The 15,835-nt window shown below is 31.8% G+C and overlaps 1 protein-coding gene across 1 annotated transcript in view; it reads left to right on the top strand.

Moving 5' to 3' along the window:
• LOC126892479 (protein NDUFAF4 homolog) overlaps positions 1 to 15,835 on the top strand; it is a 35,874-nt gene that overhangs the window by 3,426 nt on the left and 16,613 nt on the right. The window contains exon 2 of the mRNA XM_050662012.1: positions 9,802 to 9,887. Within this exon, the coding sequence (XP_050517969.1) occupies positions 9,802 to 9,887 (86 nt within the window). The remainder of the gene's footprint in view (positions 1 to 9,801; positions 9,888 to 15,835) is intronic.

The raw sequence follows: 15,835 nt of genomic DNA, 5'->3' as shown, positions 1-15,835 counted from the left end.
CCTGGTTATAAAACTGTCTGAGTAGCAGTTCCCAAATTTGACTACATTAGTATGGTTGGTAAGGTAAGATTCAAAAAATTTTATAAGTTTGTCAGAAAGTGCATATGACCTCAGTTTTTTTAATAGTACTGAATGATTTACTCTATCAAAGGCTTTTGCTAAATCAGTAAAGATAACATCAACTTGAGAATTATTTATGAATGAAGCAATATAGTGACTGAAAATGCACAGATTTGTTTGAGTTGATTTTTTGTTTATGAAACCATGTTGTTCTTCTATTAAAGTTTTTGAAACATGAGTATACAGTCTATTGTACATAATTTTTTCCAAGATTTTTGAAAGAGAAGGCAATACTGTTATAGGACGATGATTTGATATTAAACTCGTATTTCCAGATTTGTGGATAGGAGTTATTCTACCTGCCTTAAGCGCATCCGGAAACGTGCTTGTCTCTAAACATTTATTAAATATCATTTGTAGGGGATGTAACAGAACTTCTGAATACGCCTTAAACAGGTAAGAAGGAATCCCATCCACACCTATAGCTGCACTACTTTTTAAAGACTTAATTGCAATATTGATTTCTTCTAGAGTTATACAACATAATAGTTTAATATGTTTACATAAAAATTTTATGGGGGTTTTGTTCTTTTAAACCCCCAAATGTTTGTGTATGTTCCAATTAAAATATTACTGCGGTACCATTAGTTAAACACAGTGTTTTTAAAACTTTTTTGCCTCTTTGTATTTTTTCGAGAAGGCATCTTGTATCGAGATGTGGCTTCTTTTTTAATATGGTCCAAAATATACCTAAAAATGTAAATCATACATAAATGTTCATATTATTACCAAGTCTCCATAATCATACTTAACCATAATATACAAATATGTGGTGGATTTGACAAATATTTAAAATATCTCCATAAAAAATGACTTTTCGAAAAAGTACTAAGAGCCAAAAAAGTTTTAAAAACCTTGTGTTTAACTAATGGTACTACAATAATAATTTAATGGGAACATACACAAAAGTTTGGGAGGGTTTAAAGGAACAAAACCCCCATAAAATTTTTATGGGGTTTCCAAATTTCACTATAATTTTTTCTTAAGATGCTACTGCCATAAAAATGCCACATGTCCATTTTCAATAAAAAATCTCAAATAGTTTTCGATATATTGGAAAAAATCGATTTTCATTTTGTAACTTCAAAGGGTTGTAACTTTTTTTGTATGCATATATGTACTAAGGTAAGTTAGGTTCAAACTATTTTTGGTCTCAGAATATATGATTAAATTTATGACCTGTATTTTTGTTACACCCTGTACAATTTTAGTAAATTGTGTTTGTTATTGTTTTTATTTATGACTCTTTGTAAGCTTTGTCTATAATTGAATGTCCGCCTCAAATAACGTTGTAACCCACAATATTTGTGAATCGGTGTTATTAGCGGAATAATGTAACCATCATTTCTGTTATACTGGTATACAATTGGTCTCAGAAAATTACCTGATTTCATTTTTATGGGAGCATTCAAGTAGAGCCATGGCGAATAAGGTTGTAACACCATTAGAAATATTAGACATGGCGCATGTAACATGTCACCGCTTCGCAAGAACGTAGGCTTAAGTCAAAGTTTGATGAAATTGACTTATTAATGCAGATCTACTAAAAATAAAAGTATCTATCGCGTGAATAAAGACCTATGACGTTAGTAATAATAGTCGCTAAGAGCTTATATTTACGATTAATTTTTGTGAAAATTATCTCTAAAATAAGGACTTTTTTTGTAGTTAGGTCAGCGTTTTAACAAAGTTGAAGTAAATTTTTCTAAGGAAGAAATACTTAACTCTAATAGGGGGTAACAAAATGATGAAATTTAACCATCTTAACACTTTATAAATTTATCTAGTTATCACAGTTTGTATTTAGACCGCGGCCGATCCGGGTTATCGAAAATCCGAGTTAGCCAGAGAATATAGTAAAAATTAATAAAATACGGTATACTTACAGATAAACTCCGTTATAATTGAAATAACATGAAATATATATACAGGGTGGTGAATCGGAAAACGGGCCATAGGAAACTCAATGTATAATTTTAAACTGTTGAATTCCTGCTTCCCTAATTATGTTACATCAAAAGTCATGAGAAGTTATTTATAGAGGATTGAAATCTGTATTAAAAACAGAACAATTGTTCTACGATTTAAACACATTACAAAATTTTGAAAAATATAATGTATTTACCGCAGTAGGTATGTGTGGGCATTTTAGGCCATACGTTACTATTTAATTGACAGTGAGCACACTATTGACTGAAGAAAATATTTTTATTATTAATACTTTCTCCTTAACTGAGGGTATCTGATCAACTTTATTGTGTTTTAAACAATAAATGATAAAATAAATAAAGAAATTTACAGTTCAAATTGTATAATAAATTCATTGTCACCGAATGCAATCTTATACACATGATCGCACTGTGTGTGGCGTAACTTTGGCGTATTTCTCTGAAAATTGTAATATATTTTTACAAAATTTTGAATAAATATTGTTCGTAGAACAATATTAACAGTTGTTTTCAATACAGATTTCAATTCTCTACAAATAGTTTCTAATGACTTTTGATGTAAAATAATTAGGGAAGCAGGAATTCAACAGTTTAGAATTTTACATTGAGTTTCCTATGGCCCGTGTTCCAATTCACCACCCTGTATGCACAGTACCTACACATCTAAATTATTAAAAACACGCAAACACAAACCTAAGCAAACGGAAGCAAACAATATAAGACTACTACACACAATACAGTCACAATCGGAACGATGTTATGAACAGTGAAAACTAAGACCATTGTTTAAAAAAGAATTTTTTAAAAATAGTCTTTTAGTCTTTATTAAACAATGCTAAGACAGTTTGAAATAAATAAAGGAATAACAGGTGCCTGTTGTTTCCGATAAATCCGAGACAATGACCGTCGCTCTGCCGCGGCCGCCTTGTGTCATGAGTCATTTTTACTATCGTATACATAGTTCAAATTACACGAATACACATTATCTCTCAAATATTATATTACATACTATCCCTTGCAAGATAATTCGGATGGTATTCCCCAGATTAAGAGATTCTGCCGATATCAAGCACAAAATAATCTGGGGAATTCCATCCGAATTATCTTGCAACGAATAGTACATTTTTATTGTTGAAATGTTTGTCTCATGAAAATCGGTCCGGGTTAGCCGGACTTCCGGGTTATCGGGGGCCGACTTATCGGGGTTCCACTGTATTTCTAATAAAATTGTATAGGTAATTTCTTGACAGTAACAACTTATGCCCATGATCATATCTATAAAATTTTAAAATATCTCTCCTTTAAAATCGTCTTTTTTATTTATGCCTACGTTCTTGCGAAGCGGCGATGTGTTAATGTGAGTGTGGCAAGAGAAAAGCAGTTAAATAAATCGTGAAAAAGAAAAATTAGGCTTAGTGAGAAGAACGACAATAAAAACCCTACAAGACACTGGGAAGCAATATGTTGCGAAAGCTACAATGTATTGCGACCTAGGATTACTCATGTGTTGGCTAAAAAAGAATGGGAGTTAGAAATCGTTGTTTGCCACCAGTTGGCATTCCAATTGAAAGTCTTCCTGTATTGTATAAGAATCCTTTGCCAGTAAAGAAACAAAAAACAACTTAATGGATTATGTGTGCTTATATTCCTAATCCAGAAAATTTTATTTAAACTTGCCTCAATGGAAAACTGAAAATATTTTTTTTATCTTTGTTAATAATGTAGGTTTACATAAATAAATAAAGGTATGCTCCTTGAAAAATAAATATTATTTTTTTAGCAAGCAGTCGCTTATTTCCTTACGTTTCTACACAAAATGTTAAAAGGTTGTAACCAACGCATTTTGTTGAATTTCAGTGATGTTGCAACCTTGTTCCACTAAACCGATTTTTTATCGTCTTAATTTTTTATACAGGGTGTCCCAAAAGTAGTGGAACGGTCGAATATTTCGCGAACTAAACATCGCATCGAAAAACTGAAAAATACGTGTTCAATCATTTTCAAAAATCTATCCAATGACACCAAACACCAACCCCCACTACACCCCCTGGAGGTGGGGTGGAGGGTAACTTTAAAATCTCAAATGGATACCCCTAGTTTTTCTTGCAGATTTGGATTCGTTACGTAAAAGTAAGCAACTTTTATTAAGACATTTTTTCGAACTGTGGATAGATGGCGCTATAATTGAGAAAAACGATTTATGCTGATACCATAGGTAAATTATAGGAACGGTCTAATATCTCGAGAAATACACTTTCAAATGAGAAACCAAAAAAAAAGGTTTTTAATACTTTTCGAAAACCTATCGAATAACACTAAACATGACCCTCCAACCCACCCCCTGGAGGTGGGGTGGGGGTAACTTTAAAATCTTAAATAGCAACCCCACTTTTTGTTACAGATTCGGATTTGTCATGAAAAATTAAGCAACATTTATTCGAAACATTTTTTAGAATTGTTGATAGATGGCGCTTTAATTGGAAAAATACGATTTATTAGCGCCATCTATCAGCAATTTTAAAAAATGTTTCGAATAAATGTTGCTAAATTTTTCATGACGAATTCGACTCTGCAATAAAAAGTGGGGGTTGCTATTTAAGATTTTACATTTACCCCCCACCCCGTCCCCAGGGGGTGGGTTGGAGGGTCATTTTTGATGTCTGTCGATAGGTTTTTGAAAAATATTAAAAACCTGTTTTTTGGTTTCTCATTTGGAAGTGTGTTACTCGAGATATTAGACCGTTTCTATAATTTACCTATGGTATCAGGATAAAAGGTTTTTCCCAATTATAGCGCCATCTATCCACAGTTCGAAAAAATGTCTTGAATAAAAGTTGCTTACTTTTACGTAACGAATCCAAATCTGAAAGAAAAACTAGGGCTTTCTATTTGAGATTTTAAAGTTACCCCCCACCCCACCTCCAGGGGGTGTAGTGGGGGTTGGTGTTTGGTGTCATTGGATAGATTTTTGAAAATGATTGAACACGTATTTTTCAGTTTTTCGATCCGATGTTTAGTTCGCGAAATATTCGACCGTTCCACTACTTTTGGGACACCCTATATATAAAAGTTTATGGTATATTATCCTTTCAAAAATCTTTTTGTTTTCCTCGTCCAATAATAAAAAATACATTTTTGATCTTAAATTTGATTACAAGTGAAAAAAACGTTTCCTGTCAAAACATGTTTAAAAACATGTCAAAACTTTATTCGGGGCGGCCATTCAATTGTAAACTTTTCCATGACAATAAAGCATATTTCTATTCTATTCTATACACCTATCATGGGATTTGTATCTGTTTCAAGACAATGATACATAGTTGTGATACTGAGACATCCAAATACACTATGAGATTTGTATTGCGATACTGATACTTGCCTCATGTATCAGTACTGATCCCAACGTGAATGGGGGTCTTAATATTAATATCCAACTTAATCTTAGACTTAACTAATATTCTGCAATATATTTACATTATGCACAAATTTTACCCATTCCTCTTATTTCTGGTCAGCGTCTGTTCCCATTTTTTCCAAATATTTTTCCTAGGCTTCAATCCCATGTTTGTTGTAGTCTACCTTTCTTCTTTGCGTTTTTGCCTGTCAAATTTCTTCTATTTCAAAATATTCTCTTATTTGAGTGTTCCGTATTCTATCTCATTTTCTAACTTGTCTAAGGTACCTATTTTATTTCTACAGCCTGTACTCTCTTCATACTCTTTTGTCATTCTTTTGTTCTTCTTTCTATTTATTTTTTTATTTATGAATTTATTGCTCATTGCATAGTATAGGTTCATCGTTTTTTAAATTATATTATTAGTTTCTGTTTCCTGTCTTCTGTTGTCTCCTAATTCTACTCCTAAGTATTGGAAGGTTCATGCTTGTTCCATTTACTTCTTCTATTTTTATGTTTATCTTTTCTTCTTCATTTTCTTCCATGACCATAACTTCTGTTCTATTTTTATTAATTATTGTCATTCAATATGTTTTTAATATTACATTCCATATTTCTATATTTCTTTGTAGTTGTTTCTCATTTTCGGCCAATATGACAACGCCTTCAGTCATAGGCGCCCATACCCATGGGAGAGCGTTCAAGTATTACGTAACGCGATTTTTGAAGATTTTTGACCCCCCCTTCCCTCTGTACGTAACTCACTCTAATGGGCGTTTAACTATTGCGTAACCCAATTTTTGAAGATTTTTTACCCCCCCCCCCCAACCTGCGTTACGTAATGCTAGAACGGCCCCTGGGCAGGGGGGGCGCCGTGGCCTCCCCTAGCTTTTCGGATGCTTTAAACTATATATTGTAACTCATAGTATACAAAATGCAATGTGCAAAATCTTCACGTTTGCCCTCCCCCTGAAAACTTTTATATGGGCGCTCATGCCTTCAGTGAATGCTTCTTCTAAAATGTCTATTCTCCTTAAATTCCTATAACCCAAATGCATTTTTTTCACTTTTACGTTACATTCTTTAATTACCTCATCCATGTAAATTTTGTAAATTATAAATAGTGTTGGACTTAATCGTCCTCCCAGTCTCAGACCTTCGTTTGTAGTAAATGGTTTTGATGTTCTTTTTTGACTGATAACATAATTCATATTTTTGTTGTTAATGTTCTAAATTACCCTTATCATTTTGTTATTAATACCTCTCTTCTCTAATATTTCGCATAATTTTTGCGTTGGCACCGCGTCAAAAGCCTTTTCAAGGTGTATATACACCATATACATCTTTTTTCGTATTGCTGATATTTTTATATTATTTGTTTGATGGTAAATACACTCACCGGCACGAAAAATGGGCACCCCAAAAAATGGGTAATTTTTGATGTCTCGTATCTCCTAATCCTAAACCTGTTGTCCGATTTAAGTATTTTTTTAATATATTATAGCCTTATTCTTTTACAATATCGCTATAATAATATTGTTGCTAGCCAGATAAATTTTCATTGTATAACGGGTGTACCATTCAAACTGGTTTTTTTTCTCCATTTCACAACACCCTGTGGAATATTCTAGCCTTTATAAAATATTGAAATTACAACCCAACTATAGCCCCAGGTTTTTTTAACATTTTGTTTTTTTATTTATTCGCTTATGTTGGATAATAAAAAAGTTAGGGACTTTAACATCTAGCCATGTTCTTTATCAATACAGGGTGTCTCTAAATAAGTGCAACAAACCTTAAGGGGTAATTCTGCATGAAAAATAATGATCGTTTGCTTGATAAACCTATGTCCGAAAATGCTTCGTTTCCGAGATACGGTATGTGAATTTTGTCTTACAAACTGACGATTTATTTATTGCTTTAAAACCTGTTGATATATGAAAATAAAATTTGGTAGGTTTTATGCGGTAGTTATTGCGCATTTTTTGACATACAACTAGGAATTTTATATTCACCATTGGTGTGCATACGGGTCATATTACCAGCATGCACGCCAATGGTGAATATAAACTTTTTAGTTGTATGTCAAAAAATGCGCAATAACTACCTCTTAGAACCTACCAAATTTCAATTGCATATCTCAACCGGTTTTAGAGCAATAAATAAATCGTCAGTTTGTAAGAAAAAATTCAACATCCCGTATCTCGGAAACGAATCATTTGCGGGCATAGGTTTATCAAGCAAACGGTCAATATTTTTTCATGCAGAATTGCCTCTTAAAGTTTGTCGCACTTATTTAGAAACACTCTGTATTGATAAAGAACCTTGCTAGTTGTTAAAGTCCTTAACTTTTGAAGTTATTCTTCTTTAGGCGCGATTGAGAGTAAAATTTCATAAATCTGCGCGCATGCGCACACAGACAGTATGTAGTTCCTTGCTAATCTTTCAAGGTAGGTAGGTATGTATGTATCTGTATCAGCGCAAATAAGTCATTAAAAGAATATATTAGTGTTTTTAGTAAATGTATTATTTATTATAATTTTTGGATTTTTCTTTCTCTGTAGTAAGATAATAAAATATTATGTACCTAGGTATAACATTTTTATATGTCTATTTGTCACCGTGTTGTGTAATTATATCCGAAACTTATGTGTCAGTTAAAAGAAGCTCCGTGGTGTAGTTTTTAGTAAATGTATTATTTATTATAATTTTTGGATTTTTCTTTCTCTGTAGTAAGATAATAAAATATTATGTACCTAGGTATAACATTTTTATATGTCTATTTGTCACCGTGTTGTGTAATTATATCCGAAACTTATGTGTCAGTTAAAAGAAGCTCCGTGGTGTAGTTGGTAGAGCGTTGGGTCAGAGATCGGAAGGTCGCGGGTTCGAATCCTGGACGATTCGTGTTTATTTTAATTTTTGGTTGTTTTAATAAACTTTTTTTGAAAGTGGTAGATAAGAAAGTTAGTTTAATATTTAAATGAAATACAAATAATACAAATAACCTGTTAAGTATATTTACTTCGTTGAAATTATAAAGAAGAATAACTTCTTACGTGCGTACAAAGTACACACACATTCTTTTTTTATTATTCAACATAAGCGAATGAATAAAAAAACAGAATGTTAAGAAAACCTGGGGCTATAGTTGGGTTTTAATTTCAATATTTTATAAAGGCTAGAATATTCCACAGGGTGTTGTGAAAATTGAGAAAAAAACCCAGTTTTATTGGTACACTCGGTATACAATGAAAATTTACCTGTCTAGCAACAATATTATATTATAGTGATATTGTTTAGAGAATAAGGCTATAACATATTAAAAAAATTACTAAAATCGGAGAATAGGTTTAGGAGATATATGACATCAAAAATGACCCATTTTTGGGGTGCCCGTTTTTCGTGCCGGTCAGTGTATATAATAATAGGTGCTTCTGGCTTTTCTAAATCTGCTTTGTGATTCCTTGAGTGTGCTGTCAATTTTTCTGGTTATTCTTTTATTCAGTATCTTTTTATATATTTTCATGGCAGTGCTTCAGAGTGTTATTCCTCTGTAGTTGTTGCAATCCGTACTATAACCCTTTTTATAAATCGGTACTAATGGTACTATCTGAACCTTCTGCCAGTCCATCGATATCTGTTCGTCTCTCCATATGTTACTAAGTATCTATAGAAGGAACTCTGTTGCATTTTGTCACATTTTTTTTTTCATCATTTCAGTGGTTATTCTTTCATACATTTCTGTGTACATATATCTTAAATAAACAAAAAAAATGGAATTTTTATTTTATTTTTATATTAGTCTTTACTCCTTTGAGTAACTAGGTCCATTTTTCGTTGGAATTTACCAGCCGAACAGACGCGGTCGTGAATTGTAAGTTTTTGAATTCCTTCTTGTCTTCTTCGCTTCAGCATCCATCTGGCTTGCAATTTTTAGAAGCCATGGAGGTGTCACCAGGGAAATGGACCAATAAGTTTTCAATTTAAAAATATTTTAGTAATATTTTTCAATATTATAAATGTTGCTATTAGGATTGAAAACTTTACCTTTCAATTGCCAGATGACGCTAGTCACCTAATCCATACACGTACGTCAGTTGCAATGTGGGGGTAAGCTTTCATGGTTGGTCACTTCGAGTATGGATCAGCAGGCCTACGTCTCTCCGATGAGACTCTAATAAGAGTCGAAAATCGCCGATTCAGAGTGCCGGACTGCGCTCCGTATTCTAAGTGAAAAATAAGATTGTTTTGCCTTCGCATTGCAACTGAATAAAAAAAATGGAATTTTTATTTTATTTTTAAACAAATTTAATTTGAATCTTACTTTAATTTTAGAGTATCCAAAGGAGTTTGAAGAAAGTTTAAAGAAAAATGAAGAGCTTGATAAGAACTTAAAAAGTGTGTTTGTTACTTCTCAAGATGTAAGTTATTTTACGTAACATATTTTTTAAATAGTAAGATACATGAAGGCACTTATGAAATAAAATTATTTCTGTCCTTGTTTTAAAGAATTTTAAAAAACGCTAAGACCCGTCAATTTTTAAATATAAATATACGCTTTTTAAACCTAAATTTGATTGTACAGGGTGATTTACGCAAGTCTAGCATAGTCCATAAGCTTTATTTTTAATGGAACACCCTATATAGGGTGAGGCAGATAAAGGGCCTATTAGAAATATCTCGAGAACTAAAGACAATTGAATTATGAAAATTGGAATAAGGGGGTTTTGAAGACTGATCTATTTAATGAAAATATTTTCATCTATTTGGTACTTCCGGTTATACCGGAAGTTGCTTATAACTTCGTTTTTTTAAATAGGACACCCTGTATATTTTTACATTTTTGAATTCTCCTCGATTTCTTCTTTCTTAAAATATAAGGTTTTGTAATAATATAAAGGGTAGGTTAAAAGGTAATTACGTTTTCTTATTAATTTCGTAGCAATATTCCCTCCCTGTAGGATTGTAGTAGTTTGACATAATAAACTCTATTTATGTTCAAATGATTTTTAATATAGTCTACTATTGTTAACAATTATTAGTATAGCTAAATTTTTAATTTTAGTATACAGGGTGGGTCGAAACTCGGAATGAGTATTTTCTGAGTATTTTTAAATGGAACACCCTATATTTTAGTATTGTAATGAAATGATATTTCATGGTACTTTTTACTTCTTAACCATTCCCTATACCTAACTGCTTTAGTTTGTGCTTAATTGTTAATCGCACCAACAATCCTAACTTCGATGGTATTTTGATACCTCAACCACTATTGGCAATTTTAAGTATCAGTATAGATTAATATGTATTTATTTCCAAAAAATTATTTGTGATTGAATATTTTCACGGCCAACCTAATACAATTTCACCTATTTTGTGTTGCAATTAATGTTTGGCTTTAATCACCAATAACTCACAAATTAAAGAAGATATGTATAGGGAATGCTTAAGAAATTAAAAAGTACCATAAAGTAACATTTCATTACAATACTAAAATACAGGGTTCTTTTTAAGTTTTTTAAGAAAAATAAGAAAATATGTTCCATTTAAGAAAACTCGGAAAATACTCATTCCGAGTTTTGACCAACCCTGTATACTAAAATGAAAAGTTTAACTATACCAATAACTCTTAACAATAGTAGACTATATTAAAAATCATTTGAACATTAATACAGTTTATTATACCAATCTATTACAATCCTACAGGGTGTTAATATTGCTACGAAATTAATAAGAAAACGTAATTATCTTTTAACCTACCCTGTATAATATTACAAAACCTTATATTTTAAGAAAGAAGAAATCGAGGAGAATCAAAAAATGTAAAAATATACATGGTGTCCTATTTTGAAAAAACGAAGTTACAATCAACTTCCGGTATAACCGGAAGTAGCAAAGAGAAGAAAATATTTTCATTAAATTGTTCATACCTTAAAACCCCTGTATTCCAATTTTCAAGATTCTCTTAGCTTTAGTTCTCGAGATATTTCTAATAGGCCCTTTATCTGCCTCACCCTGTATATTTTTATATTTTTAAAAGCTGCTTAACAACCTGATTCTATCGAACTACATCATGTATGGTATATTATGAATAATACAGGGTGAAATTTTGAAATTATAGTGTGTGGAAACTACTTATGGAATAAAATTGTTTGTGTCCTTATTTTAGAAAATTATAAAAAACGCTAAGATACGTCAAATTTAATTATACAGGGTGACTCACGCAGGTCTAGCATAGTCCATGATTTTTTTTATAATCAAACACCCTGTATATTTTTATACTTTTAGAATCTGCTAAACAACGTCACATCAAAAAGTGTATTATGTAGGACCTATTATGAATAATACAAGGTGAAATTTTAAAATAATACATAATTTTCGTCAAGATATTAAAAACCTACATAAAATTTTGAAATTATTAATTTATCATACTTTTTCTACAACCGTGTTAAAAATGCAATTTTTAGCACTCCATACGAGCGTTAAAAATGCTACTTTAAGGCACTAGTGCTTTAAAATATTTTGAAGGTACTGCAGTTTGTATTGACTGTATTGGGACCGTGCAAGTTCGGCAAAGCGACCTCTATTTCTACGCTCTGTACTTTTATTCGCACTTTTAATTATATTGGCCAATTATATTAGTCCTGGTTGCTGGATAATTGTCAAGGCCATAGTCCAAAAAAATAATAAGAAGAAAAAATAAGATGCAGGTTATGTTATGCAAACGTAAACAATTGTATGTAGTAAATAAAATTAGTTATTAAAATGCAGTACTTCAAGCAAAATACAATTAATTAAATTTACCTTTATATAATAATTGCATATCATATCAATATTGTGGAGCAATATATAATTTTTCTGCTTCAATGACAGAAGGTATGAAATATACGTCAATTTGACAATTTCAATTGACAATATGAATTATTTAAGATAGTTGCAATATTTCTCCGCGACTCGCGCACGGTCGTTTCTCGTTTCCCTTCCAAGTACTTGCACACCGCGAATAGACAATTTTGATGTAATGTCAAAAAAATATAAAAATGGAATGTCAGTCAAGTTCAAGTAAAAGTTTTTATAGATATTGTCCTGTAATTACGTTTGTAGAAAAAATATTGTATGATATGCGTGTTAAAAAGTACATTTTTAAGGCACTCATGTGAATTGCAGAACTCGCTATCGCTCATTCTGCAAACTTTCACATGCGTGCCTTAAACGTGTACTTTTAATACTTATATCATAAATAACTATTAAATAATGGTATTATTTTTAAATTATTTAAATCAAGACATACACTTTCTAAACTAAAAGTATAAATCTATTGGATTTTGCATAATTTAAGGTCTTGACGAAATTTATAAATAATTTCAAATTTTTTCCTTGTATTATTCATAATGGACCCTGCATAATACACTTTTTTGAGATGAGGTTGTAAAGTAGCTTCTAAGAAAATAAAAATATGTATATAGGGTGATCCATTAAAACTAAATATCCTGGACTATGCTGTACTTGCGTGAATCACCCTGTATATTTAAATTTATGTTTGTAAACCGCCCTTTTGAATTTAAAAGTAGATGTGTCCCAGCAGTTTTTATAATTTTCTAAAATAAGGACACAAGCAATTTTATTCCATAAGTGGTTTCCATACTTTAAAATTTCAAAATTTCACCCTGTATTATTCATAATACACCCTACATGATATAGTTCGATAAAATCAGGTGGTCAAGCAGCTTTTAAAAATATAAAAATATACAGGATGCTCCATTAAAAATAAAGCTTATGGACTCTGCTGGACTTACATGAATCACCATGTAAATTTAAATTTATGTTTAGAAAGTGCACATTTTTATTTAAAAATCGACGGGTCTCAGCATTTTTTATGATTTTTTGAAACAAGGGCAGAAATAATTTTATTCCATAAATGCCTTCCACACTGTATGTACAGTTGAGTCCAGGGTTCTTTACCCGTGCGTCATTAATACCTCGCGAGATAAAACACATACTTTTTATCTAGCATCATTGTCTTTCACGCATGAAACTAAATACAAACCAGCTACCGCCTGTTAATAAGTAAAGACACATGCTATTTTCATGAACGCTCTAGACTCAGTATATCGAAAAGATAGGTACAAAAAAGACGTTTGTGGACGTTTTCAGACTTTACGATTTGTGACGTTTCTGGTTTGTTTACTTGTCACTGTCAGTTTGTTGGCTTTTTTGTGCTGTTTTTGCATTCATAAGTTATTTATATTAAACCAACAGTTGTTTTCACAACTAATTTTATACTGGAGTTTGAAATTTTATGGTAAGTGTATTTTATTTTGATATTAATTTACATACAAAGTTAACCTCGTTCACAGTTGTTAAGGGATGTCTTTTTTAGATATCCGTAAAAGTGAAATAAATAAAAACAATATAAAGATGAAGTAGTTTATTGGTACATTTCCCTGGTGACACCTCCAAGGCTTCTACAATTTGCAAGCCAAATGGATGCTGCAGTAAAGACAAAGGGAAGGAATTCTACACAATGCAATTCACATCCCCCGTCTGCAGCTTGGTAAAGTTCCAACGGAAAATGCATCTGGTTACTATACGGAGTAATACGACTACAAAATAAAAATGTATACCATTTTTATTCAGTTGCAATGCGAAGGCAAAACAATCTTACTTTTCAATTAGAATACGGAGCGCAGTCCAGTCCTCTGAATCGCGATTTTCGGCTCTTATTAGAGTCTCATCGGAGAGACGTAGGCCTGCTGATCCATACTCGAAGTGACCAACCATGAAAGCTTACATGCTTAATAAATTATTTTAACATCATAATATTTGAAAATAAAATATATTGTTTTTAAAATAAAAATGTATACCATTTTTATTCAGTTGCAATGCGAAGACAAAACAATTTTCGGCTCTTATTGGAGCCTCATCGGAAAGAACGTAGGCACTGTTCTCCATACCCTAACTGACCAGCGCCGAGTTTTTCCCACCCATTGCAACCGAAGTGAAGGTATTAGGTGACTAGCGTCATCTGGCAATTGACGTTCTTTCCGATGAGGCTCCAATAAGAGCTGAAAATCGCGATTCAGAGGACTGGACTGCGCTTTACTCCGTAGAGTAACCAGGTGCATTTTCCGTTGGAACTTTACCAAGCTGCAGACGGGGGATGTGAATTGCATTATGTAGAATTTCTTCCCTTTGTCTTTACTGCAGCATCCATTTGGCTTGCAAATTGTAGAAGCCTTGGAGGTGTCACCAGGGAAATGTACCAATAAGTTCAATTTAAATATCTTTTAGTAATATTTTTAATATTTTCAATATTATTAATTTTTCTATTAGGATTGAAAACTACTTCATCTTTCAATTGCCAGATGACGCTAGTCACCTAATACCTTCACTTCGGTTGCAATGGGCGGGAAAAACTCTCGGCGCTGGTCAGTTAGGGTATGGAGAACAGTGCCTACGTTCTTTCCGATGAGGCTCCAATAAGAGCCGAAAATTGTTTTGCCTTCGCATTGCAACTGAATAAAAATGGTATACATTTTTATTTTAAAAACAATATATTTTATTTTCAAATATTATGATGTTAAAATAATTTATTAAACTACTTCAAATGTAGCTGTAATTCTGCACCAAAATTTTAAATTTTATTTATTTTACAACGTCAAATTTTATAATATAGTCCGTGATCGGAGTAATAGCCACTTTCTGTCACTTGCTGTTGCGTGGAATAGATTTCAGACTTATTTCGTATGGTTTAAATGATGACGCACAGTTAAAGAATCATGGACTCAAGTGTATATGACAATGGCTTGTCAGTGTAATTTGTCAGTGTCATGTTTTCTTTTAAAGTACTGTTACCACATTTGCTAGCATGGGAAACCCTACTAGTGGTGTCAATGGAGTTTTTACTTATGGAAAAAATCAAACAAAGTAGAACTTTTCATAATTTCATTAAGACATGTATAATAGACAACATATAAAATATAAAAAAGTTCCACTCCAAAAGTGGGTGCTTATTTTTTTATTAAACAAATAAGCCATAAAGAAGGTTTTTCTAAAATTAAATCTACAGCCTCTATAATTTTTTATTTATAACACTCTAGTCACCATCTTACAGATATTGGCGCACTGAATGGTAGCGTTCAGCTGAGCGTTCGGTTGATTTGTAACATAACTTTTTAATAAATTTATCGAATTAAATTTTACAAATTGGAAATGAAAGGAGAACTTTAAAGCTAATTTATAGTTATATTACAAAAAAAAAAAATATGTGTATAAGTACAGTGTGGGCGGAAAAGTGGGACTTACATGAATTTTGTTTAAAAATTATTTAAAAATGTGGTACTAATGCAATTTTACCTATAAAAATCTA

This window comes from Diabrotica virgifera, chromosome 9 (genome assembly GCF_917563875.1).
Source record: "Diabrotica virgifera virgifera chromosome 9, PGI_DIABVI_V3a".
In the NCBI taxonomy this organism is placed as follows: Eukaryota; Metazoa; Arthropoda; class Insecta; order Coleoptera; family Chrysomelidae; genus Diabrotica; species Diabrotica virgifera.
The sequence above is the reverse complement of the archived record's forward strand: the minus strand, read 5'-3'. Positions and strand labels throughout refer to the sequence as shown.